At 43.1% G+C, this 24,161-nt stretch overlaps 1 protein-coding gene across 1 annotated transcript; it reads right to left on the bottom strand.

Moving 5' to 3' along the window:
• Nucleotides 1-377: 377 nt before the first annotated feature.
• On the bottom strand, nt 378-22,048 carry rftn2 (raftlin family member 2). Its single transcript, XM_079518993.1, has 9 exons — nt 21,311-22,048; nt 11,545-11,725; nt 9,423-9,531; nt 8,839-9,013; nt 8,003-8,221; nt 5,183-5,292; nt 3,774-3,877; nt 3,119-3,200; nt 378-2,749 (listed from the first exon to the last, which is right to left on the bottom strand). Exons 1-9 carry the CDS (start codon nt 21,447-21,449, stop codon nt 2,546-2,548), a joined length of 1,323 nt encoding a protein of 440 aa, XP_079375119.1. The 5' UTR covers nt 21,450-22,048; the 3' UTR covers nt 378-2,545.
• Nucleotides 22,049-24,161: the final 2,113 nt, after the last annotated feature.

Genomic DNA, 24,161 nt, shown 5'->3' with positions numbered 1-24,161 from the left:
GATATCTTTTAGTTATTTTTGTGGAAAAAGTCAAAGCTCTATAATAATCATTGCTATAGTGTGCTAAATGGCCACTTCACCCCTTCCATTACGCACGCGGAAGCTTTGCAAGGAATATTGCCTGTTGCCTCCCCTCGAGACACACCCCAGAGCCGAAGGAGGCGTCTACCTGTTTATGGTCCTCTCCACCATAGTCATAAGTATGCTCTCCAGAAGGTGGGGTGAGTGCACCAAAGCATTAAGGTAGTAATCCAGTCAAACAGACTACATTATTGTTCTGGCCATAGTGCAAATTTCAAGTTGTGCTACTGATATCTACTACACATTCTATTAACATTGAGTTACTGGAGTTTCTTCCAGTGGTGAAATGTCCCTTTATAATGGGTCTCTCCAGCTCTTTAATATAAAATTCCAGGTGGGTTGTCAATCCCATCCAATCAGGCAAAAGTATGCATTTAGTGTCACATTCCAGTTCTCCCTCCTGGTTGGATAAAATTGTTATCGCAAAAAATGTATTGTTTACTAAAGATCAGAATAGAACCATCAACTTATTTTAACAATATCAATTACCCTACCTTTATAAGAGATATATAGATATAGTTGTCTGTAAATAGATACGATGCATGAACAAGAGGACATAACTATTTTACTATCCCAATGGCATAATACAAAATGTACAACTCATCAAAATGTAAATGCTGCAATATTAATACTTATGTTTAGTATTCCCTGATGGGGATTCATATGGACACATCTGTGGAGCTAAAACACTTATAGTCAAACATGGCCAATGAATACAAACATCTCAACATGTTTTCAACTAGTCAGAACACAACTTCTGAAATACAAGCTCACCTCAAATATTTGAAATCCAAGGCTATCAATAATACTTACGGTATGTTAACATCTATATATACAGCAGCAAGGTGTCTTCATGAAAAAAAGCCCTTTTCCCTTTAGCATTACAAAATTATGTTATTTCCTCAACACAATAAGCTGTTTGTTTCTGAAGAACTGAAACCATTCCAGAGCAGAGGGACGTGTGAATGCTAGTACCATCAGACTGAAACAATAGTGATTGTGATGTAGTGACACTATGAATATTCAGAAAGCATTGACCCCATGACTGTTGAGATCATGATGGGAACAAGTGCACGAGAAACAATCAAACCTAGTGAGGGTGCACGTGGTCCTTTGATTACAGTTTAACTTAGATTATAACTAATTAAGAAACTCACTCAGTTATTAAATATTTCCAGTTGATTAAATTAAACTAAAAGGTGCAAATGAGTTGGTCCTAATTCAAAACTGTCATACACCAGTCATTTTACTCATAGCAGTCTGCTGTAATTCGGGTCTGTACAAAGTTAGCTTTTCCAGGCTCAACACTTGTAAGTGTAGCAGCGTATTGCACAGCCAGGCTAGTCTCAGTACCAAGACACACAGTGTGTAGGAGGAGCTGCATGGAGAGGGTTGCCCTTTGCATTTGTGTCCATGAGACGGCGCAAGCATCACAGGGTGATGAACAACAGGTGTTGGAACATGGGAGCCCAGAAAAGGACTAATAAAAATACTACAAAAAAATACCCCTCCTCCCCTCCACACACGCACACACAAAACGGTAAAACTGTAAATTACTGTTTACCGGTCAAATGTCATTTGGATCATGAGGTTTCAATTTGAACGGAGGAATACTGGGTCATTCAATGTTAGGTCTTGACTTCAAGTGAGGACAAAACCACCTGAGAATCACTGCTGTGGAGGAACCCAAAAATGTAGAAAAGTCTTGATACTTGAGATTGGTCAAAAATTCACAACAAATACAGATTGACCCGTTCTTCCTTTATGTGGAATGTCCTTGTTTTTCCATTCCGCACAGATTGTGCATGTTGATGATTCTTCTTCTGTGATGACTGTCGCAGATGTATGTACTGTATGCAGACGTGCACTACAGTCCGAGTTGTGTTACCGTGTTCAATAGTGATGTGACAAACCCATTAATAAAACCCTGTGATATGTTCTCCTTTTAGCACCAGACTGAATGTGAACATGTGACATTGTGTAAAGTGTCTCCCACAGGTTTTTTTTTACCTTTTCCCAAAGAAAAGCTATATAAAAACAGAAAAACACAAGGTAAATCCACTGCTAAATTAATATCATATTCATTATGGCTTCATTAAAAACACAAAAAAGTGCAGCATTGTCTCTGTTAAAGGAGAGCTTTAAAAGAATGTGGCCAGGGAAATGCTTTAAAGAATGGCCAGGGAAATTAACAGGCTTCTCAGTTTCATCTGCAATTTGTGACACCATATGATGTTCAACAATGCAGATGCAGTATTTCTAACCGCTCTAAAACAACAGTGACAGACACTAGACAGATGTGCTCAATAGTACAGTATCTGTCCTCACACCCAAAGTATTTATCCTTTTCCTTGGATATGCCTTCTGTTAACCCTTTTGGTTAAGTTAAAACTTAAACACATCCTCTTCAGTTGAAGAGGGGAGCTGACTAGCAGTCCATTTTCAGTCAGTCTCTCGCCTGGCTCTACATGCATGTGACCTCTGCCTTTCCCTCCTCCTGCTCGAAGCCGCCCTCCTCCAGGTGGGACAGGGCGCTGGGGTATCCGCCTCCGAAAACAGGGAAGCCTCCGATGCCCCCCATGGTTGGGGAAGGCTCCTCACGGGGTACAGGGCTGGCGACGCCACGACTCACAGAGCGATTGGACACGTCACTCTGCGCTGACACCGCCTGGTGACAAGGAGTGATCAAACACACAGAGGAAGAATGGACCAATTAAGATCAATGCTGTGGCAAAGACAAGGGCAATTTCCTTACTTGCAAACTGGGTTAGGAAATTGATTAAGTTGCGGAAGTGGAGGTCCAATGTGTCCTTGATATTAATATAAAGCTATCAAGCAAATGTGCCTGCTTTCACTATCTCATACCTGATGATCAGTAAACATCAATGTACAATTTGCACTATTGTGAAGTGTAATTCAACTGTTCCCCACAGGGAGGCAATATACTCATATATGTTTTTGCCAACCATGAGGCAATATTGTGGTATATATGAAGTGGCTCTAACAAAGTCTAACCGATGCCTCCACTCCTTCTCACCTGGTTCTTGACTTGTGCTGGTGCCTGACCTCTCACAGGCCTCTGGAGGAACACCACCTGCTTGGTGGCCAGGTTCCCATCACTAGACACATAAGCACAGCACAACAGTTAGACCACCTGTTTCTCAAGCAGTAGTTCACCGTCCACTTGCGGTCCATGGCATATACGTATACAGTAACAAAACTAACAGGTCAACAGTTTAAACAGAAAATGCTGTACATTTGTTAAATGTATAAAACATATGTTAAGTAATATTTCATAAGTCCCATCAAATTTAAAAGCCATACTTTGTAACCCTTTCAATTAAAATTAAGCTATTTTTGTTGTTAAGTTTGACATAACTTGTAGTCATTAGTGTCTGCCCCTGACATACATTTATTTATTTAACCCCAGAGCTGGGACTCCACAGCATTCATTTTGGAGCATTACTAATTTACTGTGGTTTTGTGATTTCTATTTGAGGTTCCGTGGCATGCAAAGGTTTTGGAACCCCTGCGTTACATCATGGATACAAAATACAAATTAAAAAGGCAGCATTTTAAAAGTAAGTACCATTAAAACCATGTAAGCTACAAATATTTGTCTTTCCTGTTATAACTAATGATAATACATAATGCATAAAAGTGTCAGGTAGATATAATTAGTAATATATTACCTATCATGTCTGATGATGGGTGTAGGTAGCACACAAGTGAGCAGCCACCCAAACTCTGCCAGAGTGTGGAGGAGGGGTCCGTAATCAGTTTTCACATTAGAGCTCTGTGTACACACACACGCACACACACAGTACACACACACACACACACACACACACACACACACAGGATTAGAGCCTGCAAAATAAGCCAGTATCAATGCTCCCAGAGTTATAATGTGAGCAAGCTGAATGGTAGCATAATGTTATTTCTACATGATTCAAGTACTTAAATCTTAAATACTTAAATTAAAGCAAGTACATATTTTCTGTAAGCCTTTACAAAAGTCCTTATTCTGATGCAGTGCCCTGCCTGCTGAGTTTAGCACTCCGACCATAAAATAATTGCTTCTGAGAGGAAATAGAATATACTTTTGTTCTCGTCATTATAGGCTACATCTATCTTCAAAAATAGTGAAAATAGCAGATCTAGCTATGAGCTATTTTCGCACAAAACTGTTGTACAACAAAGTATAAAACAGGGCTTAAAGGTAGGGTAAGTGATATTTTTTGGTTAAAACAAAAAGGTTTTTGTTAAAAGGTTAAATCACTATATTCTTGTTCAGTAACAGGGGTCTCTCTGCCTCTCCAGCTGTTTAATAAACAGAAAAGAAATGTTCAGGTAGGTGACAAAATTTCAGCCAATCAGGAATGCTCCAGTTCCAAATTTTCAATTACATCTATTCTGCTCATTTCTTTGTGTCATCACTTACAATTTCACTTGTTTAATTTGTATCCTGACTGCGTTTTCTATCCTGATTGGATAAAATTAGTATCCCAGTTTCAGTTTCTGAAAATGCATTTTCTGTTTAATAAAAAGCTGGAGAGACATGGAGACTCCTGTTACTGAACAGACACTATATAGCAATGAGTACTATCACAATATAGAGCTTTTTAACACTTATTTTACCCAAAGAAAATCACTTAAACTACCTTTAACACATTGAGAGCCCACGCAAAACTGCCCAAAATCACTTTCACCTAGAAAAAAAAATCCAGCTGACTGTGGAGACACATGCTGGAACTTTTTACTTTGAAATGTTTTATAGTTTCTGAGTTATTTAATTTAAACGCCAAATGCATTCTCAATGGCGAAAACACAAACTTTGGCACCACGTTTTGATTTTTCTGATTTTTTTTTTCCAAAGACGTCCACAGACGTCTTGGGCTATGCACGTGCGGTAATACCCAGGACGTCCACAGACGTTTTGGGCACAAAATGTGTTAAGTGGTTAATTAGACTAATCGATTTAGTTGATTATTGCGTTGATTCGTTGATATATAAAGAAAAGAAAAAGAACAAAATAATCGATAGTCGCAGTGCGCTACATGACATGTTTGACATGTTCAGACACAGAGTCATTACTGACCTCGATGACAGTCCACTGTTCTACTACGATGGTGTCGTTGGCAGGAGGAGAGGTGCTCCTCTCCTCGTAGACAAACAGCCCCTCCAGCGACCTGGGAACTGGCTCGCCTGCTGCTGGCACACAATTACACACCAATTACAATACTTGTACCATTGTGTCCGATCAGTATATCAGGGAACACATCAGGAAATTAATAATTCATCATTCTTCAAAGCTACAACCCGGTAGCGCATGAGACCAGTATACAGTTGCATCTTCATAACCAGAGCGGAAAAGATTCTGCTAAGGGGGACATACATGTCACTGCCAGAATGTCATTGAGACGACAATGAACTAGTTATAGGAAATACAGTAGGCTGTGTGTACTTGTGTCATGTGTGGCCATATTCATTTAAACTAGGGCTGGGCGATATGGACAAAATCAAATCACTATATATTTGACATTTTTTATCTTTATTTAGTCATTTTCTCCCTCCATACAAGTGTGCCTTGAGTTGGAACCACAGCAGAGACTACAACACCAGTTAAGTGGCCTCCCTCTGGTACAATATTGTTTAGTAGTTTTCCCACCAGGAGCTAAACGCTCGACATAATAACTAACCAATACATTGAGGAGTGCTAGCCCCTCCTATGTCCAGCTTTTAGTGTTTGTGTGTGTGTGTGTGTGTGTGTGTGTGTGTGTGTGTGTGTGTGTGTGTGTGTGTGTGTGTGTGTGTGTGTGTGTGTGTGTGTGTGTGTGTGTGTAAACACAAACTTTGTCCGACTCCTAACACAAACATTAAATGACATTGATAATGAATGGCCAATTTTGAGTGTTTGTGTAAACACAAACATTAAAAGACATATGATGATAAGGGCGCCCCTCACTTCACACAGGTGTGATTTTTATTTTGTATTTCCGTCCACACTCGACTGCCGCCTAGTGGTCTTTGGAGATAGTTAGCTTCTGCTGACGGAAATGGCTGGATTACTACTCACTTACATCCAGTCTCCCGGCCTCCCAGACTGAGAGAAGAAGAATCGGCTAATGTTAGCATTAGCTCAAGATGTTTGCCAGAAACGGTAATATGTCGTTCGCGATGCGATGAAAAATCACGAATCACATCAGAATATCGGATGTTTTGTCAAAACCACGGACAGCGCTCAAAGTTTCAGAGATAACAGAAGATCCTACTTTTAATATAAATTTTCCAATCTAGTCTCAAATTACGATATCGATGTAATATCGATATATTACCCAGGCCTAATCTTTAACCCCTTGTATCCATGAATGTCAGGGAGGTTAGGCAGTGAAAGACTGTTTGAGTATGTGTGGGAAGGCTTTCTGTCTGCATATCACTAGAACAGCATGTCTATATTCCTAGATTTCCAGGCCTCAGATGTCTACACATGATGTGGTCTGCCAGTCCATGGAGGAACAGGAAGCGGGGTCGCTAAGGTTAGGAAGAAACTTCCAAATATAGATGTTGTGGGAGAGAGGGGGAGGGGCCTCAGCCAAAACAGGAAGTGACTGATCAAGAATGTGTGTGTTCGGGTGGGGGGCAGAACTTTTTTTTTTTTAATGAGAAAACACAACAGGGTGCGTGAATGCACAGGGACAGAGCCAAGTAATGCCTTCAAATTAACAGTGACAGATGTGGATTTGAGAGAGATGATGGGTCACGGCCAGGCAAAGGATTTGTAATCCCTCTATCTCTCTCTTTCTCTGATCATTCCTATGTCTATGGGGTCCTGGCACATTTAATTTGTATTTGATTAAGCAATCTCCTCTGTGAAAGGCAGCGGTGACCTCTTCGCATAGCAATGTCCTGAAGGACAAGAAACTCTGGTGATTGCTTTCATACGCCTGCTGTTCCGAAACCACGGGTACTATGAGTTCTGCATGATCCACAGAAGATTATATACTAGGTCTGATCTGGATCTAATTTGATCTCTTCCTTAGGAGATTGGCTGTGTTCTTGTAGCACGGATGTAATGGATGTTATTCTCCTTATATTTACGTGGGTAATGAGATTAAATAGAATTCCACCAAAATAAAAAAGTGCCACAGTGGCACAATCGTGTATTTTATTTTATGACTGGAGGGCAGAATCTACTGCAGTTGATCACTGATCAGACAGCACAACTGCAGCCTTTTTGTCTTGATGAAGGCCAGTGTTGGCTGAAACATGTTGGTTTTAATGTTGTTCCACTATTGAATGAGCCATTAAATAAACTAAAGGCTGTTTAAAATGTTAACTTCCAATAGAGCTGAATTATCCTTTGGTTTGGTATGCCTACTAAAGAGGACCTTCTGGGATTCCTCCAGTACTCTCTTGAGTCCTTTTTATGGCATTGGCTCTGTAGAAGTCTAGCCATATAGTGGAGGGTTTGTCTGTAAGTCTGGGGCTAGTACACATTAACATTAGGCCAACAATGGTCAAGCATTTTTTCCATTATGTTTCAGATTGATAATAGAAGTGAAAGGGGGTTGGATCAGGTTGAAACCTTGCCCTCATTTGGAGTCAGTAATAGATAACTGACTGGCCACGTGTAGCCCAAGATCCAATGCCCAATATCACACTGTTATTAGACCCCGGGCTCCATTTTCGTCACCGCTAAACCCCTTATCCCTAAACTTCTTTGCCTTTTTTTACTATTTTGAAAAACATTTTTGAATAGTTCAAATAGCGAATCTACAATGACGTTGTGAGCTTGTAGGCTGGCCATTTTAAATATTCAAAATGTTTTGCAAAATAGTAAAAAAAGGCAAAGAAGTTTAGGGATAAGGGGTTTAGCGGTGACGAAAATGGAGCCCACCGTCTTCAACAGCAGCAGTACCTTTGGGTGTGTCCCAGTAGACAAAGGAGTCAACCAGTGACCAGCCTTTTCGGTAGTAGGCGGCCGTCAGCTCCAGCCAATCAGCCTCCAGAGCACTCACCACCTGGCCCTTCCTGGAAACACGCATGGAGAGTGCTCCCTGGTGGTACTGGCATGCCAGTGAGTCCAGGGGAGCACAGCCTGGGGCCCATGAGTGGAAGAACACCAGCAGCCTCAGGTCTGTTGGATCCAGGAGAGGGACAGAAAAAGAGTGAGAGAAACATTTATGAACAGAATAATCCCTCGACAGCGAATGAAAGGAGATCAAAATGGCGTATGTGACAAAACTACAAACTGTTGACTGTTGTCTATATCTTAAAAGAACTGTTGATGACGTTTTAGCATACCGCCTGCAAGGTCTGTAGACTGAATTATCATCATTACAGTTAATTTTAGTGACGAGCACTTCACCACAACCTTTTTGCCGAATGTCTACTCTACACAGTAATATCTGTCATAATATAAATTTGTAGATATACAGTATATCTTAAATCACTGCTATTGAACACCCTTTACATCTGTGTGTTGGGTAAAAGAAATGTTGAACCAATGAAAAAAGGAAAAAAAACTGTCCTCTAAACAAGCAACTAACTCCACCACCTCTCAGTCTCATGTAAGTAATAATTGACAATATATAAAGTCACAACACCAACTTTGATGAGGCAGTATTGCTTTGTTTTAAAAACATTAGGTTTTCTTCATTTCCTCTGAAAAATGAACATTTTGGAGTTCCCGACAGCAGAGATAAATAGTCTGTATGACAAAATGAATTGATGAAGTGGGTCAGATGTTCTCACCCGAGCTGTAGGTGTTCTCCTCCAGTTCTCGGTCTCCGGGCGGGGTGCTGGGCGGGCTGCGTGGTGGGGAACGACAGGCCCTCTTTGGGCTGTGCACTCGTCCATTGCTGATCCCACACACCTGCTGGAGAACTGAGCCAACGAATCGAACACCCCCCCGGGCGCTGCTGTTCACCTGCCCAAGCAAGAGACCACCAAACGACCCAATGAAAACTCAAACCGTATAAGCAACAATATAATATCAGATACAGGGGGAAAAAAGCATCATCTGCGACATATATACTGTGTATATTGTTGTCGTCGGGCAGAAAACTCGTATCTCCATATTTCACTTTTTGTTTTTCCTTTTGTAAATTAATGCCATACGTGGTCATACAAGAGTGATGCGCAAAAGTTGTCTAGTCTTACAACGTGCCATCCAGTGAGCTGGTAGATTAGCCAATTCCGCGATTTTTGAGAATAATGACTAGTACATTGGAACAGTTTCTCCTTCCTTTTCCTGAAAAGGAAACGGTTTTGGACATATGTTTTCACCCGACAGATACATTTTCCAGATGAGTAGATAAAATGGATGTGTGACTGACCCTGTCGATCAATGCTCTGACAGTGTCTCCAGTCAGCGAATCCCCAGGCAGTGGCCACTCCTCCACCCTTAAAATTGGCACACTGTGACACATGGACAACGCCTGCTTACTGGAAGACACAAAGACACATACATGTTTGTATCACATTTATCATTTGATTCATTTGTTAAACCATAACCATTACACACATCAATAATTTGTTTTGTTTTGCTTCATCGCTTGACAGGGTCGTTTGCTGAAAATTACCGATTTTCAAAGTTGTAAAAAAAAAAACCGCTTAGACCTTAAATTAGGCTTTACAATTTCCCCAATACAGACTTACAGGATGACTTACTTTCAAAATGAGGACCAACAACGTGTCTCCACTTTTCCCATATCTTTCTATGACATCATAAGAACAGATATACAAACCACATACTGTACACACATACACAATTTCTACTGCTAATTGCATTTCTGTTAAATAGCCGCCGTGATTACTGGATTACAGGACATTTATAACTGAAGGGTGCTTGATTGTTGGACACTGGAATCAGATCAAGCAGGAATTGCTGGATTGGAAGCGGTGATGCCATGCTGCCATTGAACCGGCTGCAGAGTTCACTGCTCACTTGTAATTGTCATTGAGTGTCAGACACTAGCCCATAAATCATTCATCAGCCCAGCGTGGGATGGCTACTAGCTGCCTTCTCAGCGTTTAGACAGAGGAACCGAGGATGAACAACTTAACCTTCAGTACTGTATACACACACAGTACAGTACACACCAGTGTGAAAGTGTGTGTGCTTCTTCTACTATCTCCCAGTACTGCTACTACCACTTAAATAATTATACTTGGTTGACCAACCAGGGTCCCCAAGGGGTCAATAGTTGGTCCCCTCCCTTTTTCCCCATTTCTACCAGATCTCTTTGCCAAAAAGAGCAGATCTACTGTACAAGCCCACAGTGTGTCGATCGGCTATTAATATTCAGCGAGTGTTCACCTATTTTCGCCAAATGTTGGCCTACAATCACATGATGAGATGCTAGGGTTCATGTGGTTAATAATGTATCACAAAACTACAGTCTAAGGGCCGATTCATACTCCTATTTTACCGCTGTTTCGGCGCTGTAGTGCCGAAATGATTTCGGCTCGTCAGAAATTTTCAGTAGCACCGAAGAGCCGACTTTAGGACGGTACCCGCCCCCCCGAACCTCAAATTACGTCACATTGTAGGCTCTACAGAGCCGAACCGACTTTTATTCGGCTCTAAAATAGGAGTATGAATCGCGCCTAATGCAGTGATTCTCAACCTGGTGGGCCATGAGGCTATTGCAAATGGGCCCCCAACTAATTGGCAAAATACTAAGATTTTTAATAATAATAATTTAATATTTAAAAAATAATTATAATAATGTTTCATGGCTGCCGTGTAAAGTGGTCAGATGGGTGGGCCGCATTGAGAATTTCAGGTGGACCCTGATGCAGAAAAGGTTGAGAATCCCTGGTCTAATCACAATCAGCATCACTAGAAGTCCTCAGACTCCCCAGTGCCCACTATAACCACGGTGGCAAAAATGACATACTTGGTTGGTATCCCAACCTATCAGCCCCTCTAGGGGAAGCTCCAACGCCATTGGCTGCGATGAGACCGCTGTTGTTGGGGTACTTTTTTTTTGTGCCAATGACGTGTGCCTATAGGACAAACCAAACCAAAACAGAATCTCCAGGATCCCCTCTCTGTCACGACAGTCTGTCCTCCTGCTGGTGCTTGGCATGAAATATGCAGCCGACCTCATCCATCATTCATCTATTTACTGGAGTGCATGCACATGAGTGGGTATGTGTGCGTATGACCGGACGTGTACGAACACAAGATCTCCAATATGATGTTTTGATGTGAACAGAGCATTCCGGTTAGCATCTGGCATATTCTGTACCTCACATGATGTCACTGAGGGACCTTCACAATTTGACAATTATAGGCCTTTAGAGGCTCGCCTGCTATAAGAGCACATACCACCCTGCTGGCCTGAGTTCGGATCCAACCAGAGGCTCGTACAGTACATCTTGACTACATCTTGGGGCACTGAACTGATCAGTGCTGTATATCTACACATACCTGAGTATATCTAAACATACCTGGGTCGTGGCCGTGCCAGGATGGCGCGGTACAGCAGGCTGAAGGGCAGCGAGCGCGTGCGTCCCACAGACAGGATGATGGGGTGCAGGGCAGCCAGGACGTAGCCCTGGGTGTAGTAGGGCTGAAGGGCCTGGGGCAGCTCACAAAGAGACGACACATACTGCACCGTGGGACGGCTACCTGGATGGATGGAAGGATGGAGACAGGGGAAAGGTGGGGTACAGGGGGAGAGAACATGAGAAAGAACTAAGTGAAGCGTGATGCTGTATAGTGCTGTTGTCCCTTCTTATGGCATGACAAGACGGTACTCCGCTCTCCAGACCATAGATGAATACAAGCGATCTTAGGAAGACAGGATAGAGTAGACTGAAGGTTATGGGGCTCACCTGGTAAGAGAGTGCATACCACATAACAGTACATGGGATAGAGTCTTCATGTGTACTCATGATTGAGCATGAGCAAGACACTTCAACTGCTCCTGAAGCAGGTTGGTGCTGTCTGTGTGTGCAATGTGTGTAATGCACATTGTAAAGCACTTTGGATAGGCACCATATAAACGAACTAAAGGCCAGTTGATTCTTCTGAAGCAAAGACATATTGAAGCATGTGGCTTTAGGAGCTGACCTGATGTCTGATTATCCAGAGAAACCCAAATAGAGGCCACTAACTAACCAAGCCTTGTGGAGGGAGGGAACTTAAGCACCCACGCACCACATGCTTACGTAACGTCTCTATATATGCATTATTTTTAGCTAGGTTCCCCCAGCTGTGGTCTGTGTGATCTGGTAAGGGCAGGTCCCCTAACTGTGCCAAGGGAAGGTGTGGTACACACAGCAATGCTAGCTGAGCCACACTGTCCTTACACTCTGGAATAAAATCTGGTCAGTCTGGTTGTAGTGATGTACAGAGTAATAGAGGTGGCTACAGTAATACAGTATGTAAAACTACAATTCAGCATTTTATGCCCTTAAGAGGCACCCGTTTCTAGAACCAATTGTGCCCCTGCTGTTCTAGTTTTGTGTACTTTCGAAGCCTAGACTCCCTTACTAGCCACTAGCCAGTCTCTGAACGCTTAGATCAACTAGAGACTGGTGACAATCTCCCAGGTTTTGTTGCTAAAACGGAGGTGAAGAAATTAAAGAGCTTCACATTGGGGCAGTGATGCGATTGGTTACCAAAGCAGTTGGTGTAGGTTTGTTAGTGACGGTTCTCGCCACTGTTAGCAATGAAATGACTTGGATTTTGATGCCATCAGCAACACAAAGCTAACCGAAGCCTTACCTCCTACATCTTAACCCTATGCCTATGCCATCTCCCCCCGCCTGACTGATTCATTTCACTAAAAGAATCCAACAGTTGGAGACAGTCTGTTTGTTAGAAAACCATCAGTTCACGCCTCAATGTTATGTGACAGCAACACATTATGTTTTCTCCACTGCCGTTTGGCGATTTGCCTTTCACAAACAAGAAGGAAATTTAATTTTAATGATTTGACGGCTAACACGATAAGAATGCCACGCATGGCTTCAATGGTGACAGGTGTATCCAGAATGTGATCGGATTGTTCTTTTTAGAGCACTTCTGCTTAACTAGCTGGAACAGTGAGGAATGACAGGAGAGACAGGGTAGTGCAAGGGGATGACATGTGAAACAGGTCAGCTGGATTGGAAGCCAGGACATAGTAATTAGGTCTCTTTCTACACAGAAAATTCCGGAGTGTTGATTTAACTCTTGTGTAAAAATGGAACTGCAAGGGTCCATTTATTACACTTTAAATGTGTGCACTGTAGTGTGCACTGTAGAGAAAGCTATATGCATAGTGCACACATTATGTTGCAACTGATATGCGTTTTGTAAATATCACGCAGATTAGTAATAGTAACGTGCATGCTGTTAAATAGTGTTAAATAGACTGGATTGAGTCTCATGTTGTTCCTTTTCTCATGGTTCCTTCCGACTACCACAGTGCCTGACTGACCATTCCCATACTTCCTGTGTCCACAAAGAGTGGCTGTTCAGAGTGGCTACTGGCGATATGCCATGCGCACGCGCGCACACACGCACACACACACACACACACACACATGCACACACAGGCTCGGACATATTTAACACATTCCAAGGTTCTAACGCACAAAACATTTTATAGAGGTGGGGGGGGGGGGTACGAGAGAGAGAGAGAGAGAGAGAGAATTCCTTACTGCAAGTGCAACCCCCACGTTTTCACACACAAACACCCCTGCGAACTGAGACAGTAAACAGCCGAGCTGACCAAGTGAATGAGAATGAGACTGAACTGAACACCAGAATGATCTCAGTGGAGCCACTGAACCAGTCTCTGAACAAACACCGTTAAGTGTGCTCACACCATTCACAAGCATATGAACATCCTCAAGCTGGTGTGCTTACTGTAATGTAGGTCTTGTTGTTCAGCATTTGTTGCATCAGGCCTAGAGCAATGATTCTCAACCTTTTGAAGTTAAGTCACACACCTGAGTCAGTGGCAAAACACCGCAGCTAATGCCTCCTCCTTTTCTTTTACATTTTGGACAAATAGACAATTTTATATCGAGGTACACACAGTCACACACACACACACACACACACACACACACGGTTTCGTTGGGGCTACAGCTCTTCTCCTCTCCTGCTTCCAGCCCTGGCACCCCCACCCCTTTCCTCCTGCCACTCACTCCCTCAACCCCACACACTGAGGCTTCTGTTCAGTGTTGTGTGGGAGAAAAAAATGAAAGTGTTTGGGGGGGGGGGGGGGGGAGTAAGTGCTGGAAAGGGGTAAGAGAAAGACGGGGGATAAGGGAGGGACGCATGATACGGAAAGGTTGTGGTTTAGCAGCAACTGAGAGGAGCAGCAGCGCAGAGATTTGGAGGAAGGAGGTGATGGTGGTGCCGGACTGCCGGTGGTGGGGAGGGGGGGATACAGTTGGGGAGGGGTTGTTACAAGATACATTTTATGAGCCAGAAAGCCTTGTGTGTGTGGGAAACGGGGAGCTTGTGAAAGTGTGAAAAGGAGAAAGCTGCTTGGCAACTGTTCAAAGAGAAAAACAATAAAACTGATGCTCTGTTTTCAATATGGGGGTGCCCAGTTTGCCAGCAGAAGAAACACAGCAAGGGGGAGAGAGAGGCAGACAGACAGACAGACAGACAGACAGAATGAATGCTCCTTGCATATATACAGGAAAAGCTAATGCTAAAGTAACGATTAGGGAAGCAATGCACTTATCCTATACTAACGTTAGCAGATCATTACGTTAGTCTAACATTAGGTGCATTATACCAATCAGGAGTCAGGCAAGAAGAGGGAGAGGTATGGGGGAATTGATTCAGCACAGTGAGTGTTAACTGCCCCCTGTGTTCTTCTCCAAATACAAAATAATAATAATCCAGCCTATGCAGCTAGATTATAGAATGGCAAACGATTAAACTCTCCCAGTATAGAAAGTCAGTCACACCCTCTTTCCCAGAGTGACAGGGGAATTAATCCTACAATCAATTATTTTACCCATAATTTAATCTGTTGTGTCTTCTATCCTCCTCCAGTCCCAACTATGAATACGTCAAGCTAAGCCATTTATTTATCCACTAAATTACATCATACAGTGACAGTGTGCTCTCCCATCATATGTCAATTCATTTGAGCTTACTCCCTTCGCTGCCCACTCCAAAGTGAATTGAGCCTGTGTGCCATTAAAACACTTTTTTTGCCAGTTATGGCAGATTTTACTCTGAAAAGCCCCTCCCTTCTGTTCCCTCCCAAAAACGGGAGGCATAACCTTCCGTTCTAACCTCAATCACGCTGGCCACACTAAAGTCTCTCTAGAAGCGTTAATATTCCAAACGAGATGCATGCTGAAGTCAGAAATGAAGACAGAACATTGTCCTTCGGGTCAAAAGCATGGAGAGCTCCCTAAGTTAGGAGTTATGAGCCATTCTTTTGGAGCCGTAAACAAGGAAGTGAACGGCAGTGTGCATGCTCGAAACAGCAAAAAGTACACTGCAGAAGGAGAGGCTAACCAAAAAACATTTATTTTAATATCAATAAAAAAGACCTCAAGACGCCTATACACGTCCTTAGCACCTCGTGGTTTTTATTCTAAAGATGTGTATACACGTCCAAGGAATAGAAAGAACTAACACTGTTTCTCTCTTCTATTCTGCTTTCATAAATTATTATGACTCAGGCTGGAATTGGCTGTATTTATTTATCGTTAAGTCATTCACTGAAAGAAATATTTGGTTGCATCTCTGCAAAGGTTGAATTTGATGGTTATCCAAGACTGTAAAATAATCAGCATGTTGGGCAATATGGTGATAAATATCGTATCGTGATCAATATTGTATCGTGAGGCTGTACCACCCAAGTTGTAGGTGGTTGTATCGTGATATTATATTTTTCCATATCGCCCACCCCTAAGTTGGGGGATAAAAAAACTGAAATGAAATACGGAAACACTCAAATATGTATGAATGACAAGCACAGGGGCATAACTAGCGTGAAGCAGAGTTCAGAGGCATTTGGGGCACACGGTCGCCAAACTGTGCCGTCGGTAAAATACAATTATAAATACATAGAGATGCAATGACAGTTGAGTTGAGCCCGGTGGTGGCTGCTGCCAACACAATAATAACGTGGAGGAAGTGTGCAGTGTTCAGTGGGCTCCCCCGACTGCGCTCAGCTGCTCTGTTCACAATCATCGCAGGTTAGGTACGTTCACAACTACTGTACAGTGTCCCGCTGTTTATAAACCAAAACACAGTTTTGGCTGTTTTCACCGGCTGCTGCTGCTCCTCTGTTCACAATCGTGACAGACAGGTACCTTCACAACTACTGTACAGTGTCCCGCTGTTTATAAACCAAAACACAGTTTTGGCTGTTTTCACCGGCTGCTGCTGCTCCTCTGTTCACAATCGTGACAGACAGGTACCTTCACAACTACTGTACAGTGCCCGTGCTCCGCTGTTTATAAACCAAAACTCAGTTTGGGTTGTTTTCACCGGCGGCCGCGCTCACGGGGGGGAGGGGAGGTGTTGCTGTCGGGGGCACCCGCTGACCAGCCTGCGTCGGGGCCTACTGATGTCTAGTTACCGGTACACACACACACATACATACACACACAGTAATCAGCTTGGGGAAGCATTGCCCATTAAGCTCTTTGATGTGCTGCCTGCCCCTGTACGGGGGCCCCAGATCTAGTCGGTGCTCTCAGCAGGAGTAATGGCCTCTAAAAGGAGGCCAAGCTCACTGGGCAGCCCAGTGAGAAGCTGGACGACTACTGCTACTGGTCACAGGGCTGGGGAGTGAACAGGGTGTGTGTGTGCGTGCGTGCGTGCGTGCGTGCGTGCGTGCGTGCGTGCGTGCGTGCGTGCGTGCGTGCGTGCGCGTGCGTGCGCGTGTGTGTGTGTGTGTGTTCACAAGTGAGTGTGCAAGAGAGCAAGGAGTAAAAAGTGAGAACTGGGTACCATGTGTGACAGCCACTCTGTATTGCGTGCCCCACTAACCCTCCATCTTTTCAAGGAGAAGCAAGGACAGGGTAGGGTGGGGTTGGGAAATCTGTCACAGGAAATAATCTCCTAGTGGTGGAGAGGGGCGCATCAACTAACACCAAAACCTCATTCATGCTGGCAACAGTGAATAGGCAGACAGTTATTAGCATACAGAGCTGAAACAGACCCATTAGCTGGGCTGGCTATTAACTAGCGGCAGGGGAAAGAAATCAAATCCCCATGGTGGTGGAAATGAGAAATTATGTCTTTAACGTCTTTCTTTGCACAGACCTCAAGGGTCTGTGGAACATGAATGAAACATGAGTATAGGAACTTTTTGCTTTTGTGCTTCTGGAATTCAAAACAGAGACTACAGATATACATTTTTCTTACACTTGTCACCAACTAATATATTCAGCAAAAGACTCCACGAGTTGGCACCTTATGTTCTAACTTAAAGATGGAGTGCTGTGATTTTTGTACTTTTTCTGTTTTGTATGTGTCTATTACTCTAGACCCCCAGGTGTGGTTATAATATTCAAATATGTCTTCCCTGTGTATTTTTGAGTGGTGCAACCACTCCTATAGAGCTCTGTGTGTGTCTCTGGCTGGCTGTGTCCATCCCTGGCTGGGTCTGTCCGAGCACGAAAATTGCGTTTGGTTTGTTTGCACAACCAAGTGTCACTGTTGCGCAGCCTAACACACACACACACACACACACACATACACACACACACACACATATATTAACTGTATATATGATGATTTGGGGTGGTACAGTACAGTACAGTGACGGGGCCACCTGGAAACCCCCACACAGAAACTCTGTCATTTCTCAACCATTTCGGTTCCTAACCTTATTTAATTAACCTTGAACGCTGAAAGCTTTTGAGTCAAAAGGCCCAATCGAACTAACACCATTTTAGTGACATCATAACCATAACCCCTCCCACATTATCATACAACAACAGCTGTGGGCGAGGCTTAAGTTCAGGTGGGTGGTGCTAAGGTGAAAACCAGGTATACTTAATGAACTGGAGGGTGTGGCCACAAAAACATAATTTTAACACTTTCTGTACACTTTTTTTTTTTTTTAATCTTCCTCCGAGTATAATCATAGTACCTGATGATCATGTTTTTCACGGCACTCCATCTTTAAAGGTTCAATCAAGACCATGTGACTTTGGACACAAAGTGTACACAACCATGTCCCACACATGAACAAAACCACCTGAGGCAAAGAATTCAGTTACACCTCTGGGTTCCAGGCATCTGCATGCCAGGTGCTATTCAGGAATGGAACGCTCTGACACGTGTGGTTATTAATGCTTAAAAACATACATGCCCTTAAGCGGACTACTGCTGGCTTCTACTCCTCCTTCACATGAACTGCATTTTCATCAAAGGCCAAGTTCACACAAGTTTGTCAAATTGAAAGCAGCATATGGACGAGTTTTTGATAGACTTGTTTTCTATCAGAAGATGAAAAGTTCCTTGAAATTCACCTACTTTCCTCTTTCTACATATTAAAAAATATTATAATAACACCCAAGGGGCCAACTACATCGCCTGACATAATGTACCTTTGGACCATAACAAAGTCACACACATAGCATATAAAACATACATATGCATTTTATTTAACTATCATCATGAATATTTAATATCAATGGTCTATTGTCAGGTGTATGATGTGAACAAAACACTAAATAACTTTTCTCAGCCTCATTTCACATTACCAAATGTAACCAGACGTGCAAGGTAAAGTATGAAATAAAATGTCTTTGAGCCCTTCAAAATGGGACAACAAGAAATCCTGAGAGATTATACTCTGGGAAATGCCCAGGTTAATAAAAAAAACTTCAATGTAAAAATGTCCCATACTATTGGGCCGCGGGCAGCATTTGGCCCACGGCCCACACTTTGGACACCCCTGACGTAGAGAGAGAGACTGGTATGGTTTTTGCTAGTACCAAGCCCTATGATTCACATGCAGCCTGCATGCAACAGTGTATTTATAAGAGTGATGGAAAAGAGAACCCATGACTCCACATGGTAGCCTTAAAGAGTGAGGCTTGACTTATTCACACTCAACTTACTGCTGTAGAGAGAAACATAAACTACCATAAGCAGAAGTGTAAACCCGGGGTCAACACGGAAAAAAATAGTGGCCTTGTTCTTGTGGTGTGACAAATTATACAGGGGCCCTGCATCCATTCACAGAAAGTTATCTATTACATTTGGGGTCCCAGGTGGCTCAAGTTAAGTAAACCTTGATGTGATCAATGTATGCTGCTTGTGTGTGCGAGAGGCGAGAGCAATAAACCTGTGATATCAACTTCTTGGGAACAAAACAAAGAAAGCACAGCTGCATGTGACTTAATGTCCCCTGGCTTGGCTACCTCACATAGCCCACATGCCTAAATGTTTTCCCTCCGTCAAAATCTGGATATGTTTTTATGCGTATCTATCTGTTCGTTTATATGGACTGAGTGTGGACTTTTATGCTGATTATGTCTAATCCCATGTACATTACAATTGCCTGCTGCTATGTGGACCTGATGTGTTGCCACATTTGCACCTGTTTAACCTCATGTACATTAGTAGTACTAATGTACATGAGGTTAAACAGGTTTATGCTATGTGTGTATGTAGATATCTAGATTGTTTTGTCTCCACCAGGCCGAATGCTGCATGTTTTTTTTCCGTCCGTCCGTTACCAGCTAATCTCCGGCACCATTTAGGTCGATGCCAAATTTTGCACACACACTCCCTGGATGCCAACGTTGAACCTCTGCCCCAAAATTTCCAGAACGGCCTGTATTTTTTGATATTTCTCCTCCAGATTCTGTACAAAATCCTGCATATCGTTACACAGTGGGCACGTTCGGAAATACCGCACCGGAGCGCACTCGCCTATTAGTTTGCATTGCACAGTGCGCTATTTCCGAACGCGCCCAGTATCTCTATAGTCATGTGTTCAAGATGGATCTGTCCGATATTTCATATTCCATCCTAATTGGCTAACTTTGGCTTTCAAAGTTTGCAGGATTGGCCCGTTTTGAACAAAAAGCCTCAAATCATCATGCAGCATGCAATTTACGTGAAATCTTTCACAGACTTTCCTACTAGGCTGAGGAATATATCCCACCCTTTTCACATTGGCCTGTTATAGCGCCACCAACAGGTGGATTTTTGCAAAACACATTTTTGGAACAAAATGCCTCAAATCATCCAATTGCCATCCAAGAAGAATTGCCTAAGAAGAAATGGCACCCTTTTCACATTGGCCTATTATAGCGCCACCAGGAGGCCACAACCTGCCCTGACCTGCCCTGGTGGAGACCTGTGCCCCAAGGGCCACTTTATCTAGTTTTCCTTATTTTCCCTTTCTGAAAACAACACAAATGATTGAGCAAAAACTTTTCACCAACCGCTTTACACCCTGTAAACCTGTGTGTGACAATAAAGTTGTTTCCTACACCGACAATAAAAGCAGTAGGAGACAGACAGAGACAGAGCTGTTGAGGCACTTGGAGGGAATTATTATGTGCAGGGCAAAACATCCCCAGCCCAGGCTGGTTTTCATGCTGCATCGGTGCATTCTGCATGTAGTTCCCAAATCATTAGAAGCTAGTATCCGTCACCATCATTATGGCGTCTCTGGCCCCCTAATTTAAAACGAAGCACTTCACATCACGCTAGGATGCCATGGAGGGCCCACTGTTTACATAGCAGGCACTCATTCAACAGCATAATCACCATTTCCTTCCAAATAGGTCACAGTCAAAACAACCAGACAGTCAAACCAGTGAAGGGATTATGAAAACCATGGCCATCTGTGATTATCATACACATTTAAATTAGATAACATCACAGCAGAGGTAGGTGTGTGTGTGTGTGTGTGTGTGTGTGTGTGTGTGTGTGTGTGTGTGTGTGTGTGTGTGTGTGTGTGTGTGTGTGTGTGTGTGTGTGTGTGTGTGTGTTGGGAAGAAGGGGCACTGAGGAAAACATCTTCTCTGACTCTGACCTATTTCTAGATAGGTTGAAATAACATCTCTGTTGCCAGGAAAAGTCCAGACTCTACACGTGTGGTGGGGTGGTGAGTAACACGGAAACAATAAGAATTGCCAAAGCAAAACTTGCAACTACTAGCCTAGGTCAAATAGTGATTATATTATCTATTGAATTGTGCAAAAGTGACGATAACGTTAATTGAATTCAATGAATTGATCATGACAGCAAGCAATAGCAACAGCCTACCTTCCAGACTGAAGTCCAGTAGCACGTACTCGTACACTGTGTCTGTTTTTGACTCCACTTGGGGTCTTTTCAAAGTGGAGTAAATCTTCCCGGGGGTGCTGTCCTCCGGGTCTTCCAGTTTGCGCAAACCGCAGCCCATACTCTCCGTGGCGGGATATCCAGCTCACAAAGCCCGATAGGAGCACGGCTGTAGCCCGCTCTGTCTGTCCGTCTCCTGCTGCTGCTGCACAAACTGCGCTTCTCTTTCTTTCCGCTGTGAAAGTTAACGGGATTGCCCCATCCTCTTGTTAACGGTCTTTTAATCCCCCCCGAGTGTCCACGGATGATGTCCAAGAGTCACAGCGAGACCACCGACACGCTTAAACTGTAACTGCACCTCAAAAGACGCATTTCAATCGTTTCAAAGACTCCTTCCCATTGAAGTGCGGCGGAACGCTCAAACGCTCCCTTGAGAAAAGTTTGTCTGAGAGGGGGCGAGTAGTAAAGTGACAATAAACTAACAAACTTACTTCTTTACAAACGGATCCCGTGAATTTTAAATGAGTCAACAAAATGTTACCGCCTTCTGCGAAAAACAGTGAACGTAGTTCACTTGAAACATGCAGCAAAGTATCTGAGCCTGAGCCAGACAGACAGACAGACAGAAAGGACAACGTGAAAGCGAAGCGACAAGCGTGGCTAGCTGCTAGCGGGGAGGGGAGGGGAGGGGAGGGGAGGAGGAAAAGGGGAGTACGTGGGTGGTTGATGGGGGACGAGGAGACTGTTTGGGGCCATTCGCCCCCTTTGGCTGAAGAAACCAAAGTTGCTTCAAAACAAATTCCCATATGTTATTTTAGGACCTCAGTATCAGACAGTAGCTAAACGGCTGGGATATTTAGGTAGCCTGCATGTTGTAAACTGCAATGATAAATGTTTCAATACATTCAATATAACAGTATTATAACACTAGTTAGTTTGTCATTAGGTTACTTGTCAGTTGTCAATGACATTTATAACCTACTTCAAAACAATCATATGAAGGAGTGGAGGACTATAGGCTACCAGTATGGATAGCTATAGCCTAGGCTGTTTAATCAGCTCAAAGGTTTATAGAGCAAATGATAGCTTCTCCTGTGTGAATTATTCTGTTGCACAATGTGACCTTAGTCCAGGACTATTCCACCAACCCATATCTCCATATCTCCCAATCAATGTCCAAGACAACTGTAACAAAGGCCCCTACATGCTCCAATTTTAGCCATCCACCCCTTAGAGTATATTCTAAGATCCACCCACACACCCTTTCTTCCTATATCACTTATCCACCTAAAGTTCCATATTGATTTATGATTAGACACCTCCATCATACTACACCCCACCACCTCCCTCTGGTTCCGGTGGGGTGGGTTGTGACTTGTGATGTGTGCTGACTCATGATCTCTTTTTTTTAAACAAATCTTTATAACAGTGACATACTACAATCACATTTTCTCAGAATGTCCACCTATTTTTTCTTATACAACAATTTTGTAACCCATTTTTCACCCGGTGCCAATTACCTAACTGTAATCCTGGGCACTACTCTACTCTGTCAGCCTGCCGAGCCTGGGGAGAGCCCCAAAGCTTGCAGAGCTCATGCTTCCTTCAATGTATGAGGAATGAGGTCTTATCACCTGACAGGTGATACAATACAATACAGTAGGCCTACACCCAGTGGCGTTTCCAGGAATTACATTTTGGGCAGGCAAGAATTATATTTTGGACAGGCAAGATGTGTTAATTGTCGTCTCCCCGCACACAATCGTAGCACTAAAGGTTTTCAAAGAGATATACCTGCCAGACGAGTAGTATACAAAGGCTGAAAGGCTTGCATTTACATTCCAATGAGTGATTGGAATCACATTGTATGGATTTTGGCCAGGCCAGAAATGTAGATATGCCTCTGCCTACACCAGAGCCTTAGATATAGACAGAGTTACGCAAACTGCGTTCACTTCATGGGGCCAGTCCAATGGCGGCTCTCCTACATAGACTTCTATTGAGCGGAAGTAGGCAGAAATGCATTGGACTCAGGCAACAGCCTAGCTTTAATGAGACTTAAATCCCTTTATTTTAGATTGTTTTGTAGTAATAGTACAACATAAACATTAAAGAGACTTTAGTTGTTACTGTACAATACTTTAAAACAGTTGTCATGTTGCACACATGTTTAAATTGCTCTTATTTGCACCGCCCTTGTAAACAATGTATTTCCAACTCCAGCTTGTCTCAGTTCAGGCTGCATGAACAGAGCTCGAGCGCTCGGTTTCTGCCCCCTCTATATCGTAACTCCTCTATTAGATGGCTCTGGCCTACACTACAAGGCTCACAGTGACATCATTTTGTATTTAATGGCTAAAATTGCAGCATGTAGGCCAGGGGTGTCTACCCTGGGCCAGCAGTTTCCAAACCTTTTTTTCTTGGATCCCCCCATCTATCCCTACCCTGAGGAAAAACTGAGCTTATTTGTGTATTTATCTTGCTACTGTAGTTTACTCTACTGAGTCTACTCCATGATCATACTCAAGTGTGGGAGTTAGGTTACAGATACAGCATAACAGATGACGTTTTAGATTGATATCACCCGAACACAATCAAGGCAGAAAAGGTGGATGAAACAGAATCTCAGACCACAAGCTATAAGTACATGCCATGAGTTATTAACATAGAATGTCAAACGAAATGCATTAAAGGCAGATCTGTAAATCAAATGGTATGGAATGGAATGTGTGTTATGATTCTAACATATATGTTTTAAATCTTATTTTGACATGCATGTGATCTTTGGGGCCTGGGTCCCTGGTTGGAAACCACTGCCGACTGGCGACTTTAA

The sequence above is a fragment of the Electrona antarctica genome, assembly GCF_951216825.1.
Source record: "Electrona antarctica genome assembly, chromosome: 13".
NCBI lineage: Eukaryota > Metazoa > Chordata > Actinopteri > Myctophiformes > Myctophidae > Electrona > Electrona antarctica.
Note: the sequence above shows the minus strand (reverse complement) of the source record. Positions and strands in the feature narration are given on the sequence as shown.